Below are 1,332 nucleotides of genomic sequence, written 5' to 3'. Positions count from 1 at the left end.
TTCCACAAAATCAAACCCCAACAAAATTCCACGCTAATAACCCGTCAAAAGGGTCATTTTTTTAACTTTTTAAGAAAACCCACAGAAGCTCCCAAGGAACTATCGAGGAAAATCCCCATAACCCAAAGCCCACGTCCCTCTCTCTCTCTCTCTCTCTATTATCTCTATATATTCTTCCCAACCAAACTCATACACACTGATGCCAATTGCCAAAACAACATATGGCTTCGATATTAAAAAAACATTACTTCAAAGACCACCACCGGCCAACCATGCCCGTCGACGGCCGGTGCAAGAAACACCCCAAACACCGCCAATCGCCGGGCGTTTGCTCGGTATGCTTGAGAGAAAAGCTTTGTCAGCTCGCCAGTATTCATCCGGGCTCGCGTAGAACTAACAACATTTCGACCACAACGCGCTCTCCCGGCTCCTCAACGACGTCTTCTCTTTCGTCGTATTATTCGTCCTCCTCCTGTTCCTCTTGCTCGTCTCCCATGCAGTATCGCTGTCGTACGTACAATATTAATAATGCTCGTGAAGGAAAAGGGTTATCGATGTCTAGTTTCTTGTTAAGCGGCAACATCAATGTGCTTAAGAAGAGTAGATCGATGGCTTTTGCGATTCCAAGATCAACGAGATCAGGGGCTGATAAAGACGGCTCTGATGATCAGAAGAGGAAAAGTGGATTTTGGTCCAAATTGCTTATTCCTCAAGGGAATAAGAGAGAGACTTTCATGCACTCTAGAACTGTGAGAGAAAGAGTGCATTGATCAATACTGTCGTATATTGAATCAGAAATATTTCTTGGAGCTTGCTGTTACTTTGTTTTCTTTTTTCTTTTTCTCTTATTGTTTTGATTTTATTTTTTAAGTTTTTTCTTTCTGGTTAGAATATATATATATATATATATATATATCTGTGTAATTACTATGGCAGTTTCAGTTTCAGGATTAAAAGAAAAGCAAACGAAACAAGCTAATTAAGAACTGAAAAGAGAGGATTTTTTTTTTTTTGGTGCATGTGTGTATTTTTTGTGTAATGATGTGAATCTTGTGGGGTTGTAAGTTAGAGAGGTATCATTATGCAGCTGATTGTGAATATCAATTCTTAATATCCAATAAATATTCGTGTCGTGTGTATATATGTTGAATTGTTGATGATATTGCTAAGATTAGTATTGTAATTCGAATTAAACGAAAAGAAATGATATTGAATTCTAGGTTTTTTTTTTATATATATCCTTCTGTAGTGTGTGTGTGTGTGTGTGTGTATATATATATATATATATGTATGTATCTATGTTTATTCGTTTTGTAATTGAGACCGAAGAAG

The 1,332-nt window shown here is 37.4% G+C and overlaps 1 protein-coding gene across 1 annotated transcript; it reads left to right on the top strand.

Annotated features, from left to right (window-relative positions):
* The first annotated feature begins 209 nt into the window (after positions 1-209).
* On the top strand, positions 210-835 carry LOC21395943. Its single transcript, XM_010100332.2, has one exon. It carries the CDS (start codon positions 222-224, stop codon positions 768-770), a length of 549 nt encoding a protein of 182 aa, XP_010098634.2. The 5' UTR covers positions 210-221; the 3' UTR covers positions 771-835.
* Positions 836-1,332: the final 497 nt, after the last annotated feature.

This window comes from Morus notabilis, unplaced genomic scaffold (assembly GCF_000414095.1).
Source record: "Morus notabilis unplaced genomic scaffold, ASM41409v2 Scaffold1012, whole genome shotgun sequence".
NCBI lineage: Eukaryota > Viridiplantae > Streptophyta > Magnoliopsida > Rosales > Moraceae > Morus > Morus notabilis.
The sequence above is the reverse complement of the archived record's forward strand: the minus strand, read 5'-3'. Positions and strand labels throughout refer to the sequence as shown.

What these genes read in the sequence shown, in the direction of transcription:
- LOC21395943 (XM_010100332.2), top strand. Translation starts at nt 222, where the DNA reads ATGGCTTCGATATTAAAAAAACATTACTTCAAAGACCACCACCGGCCA.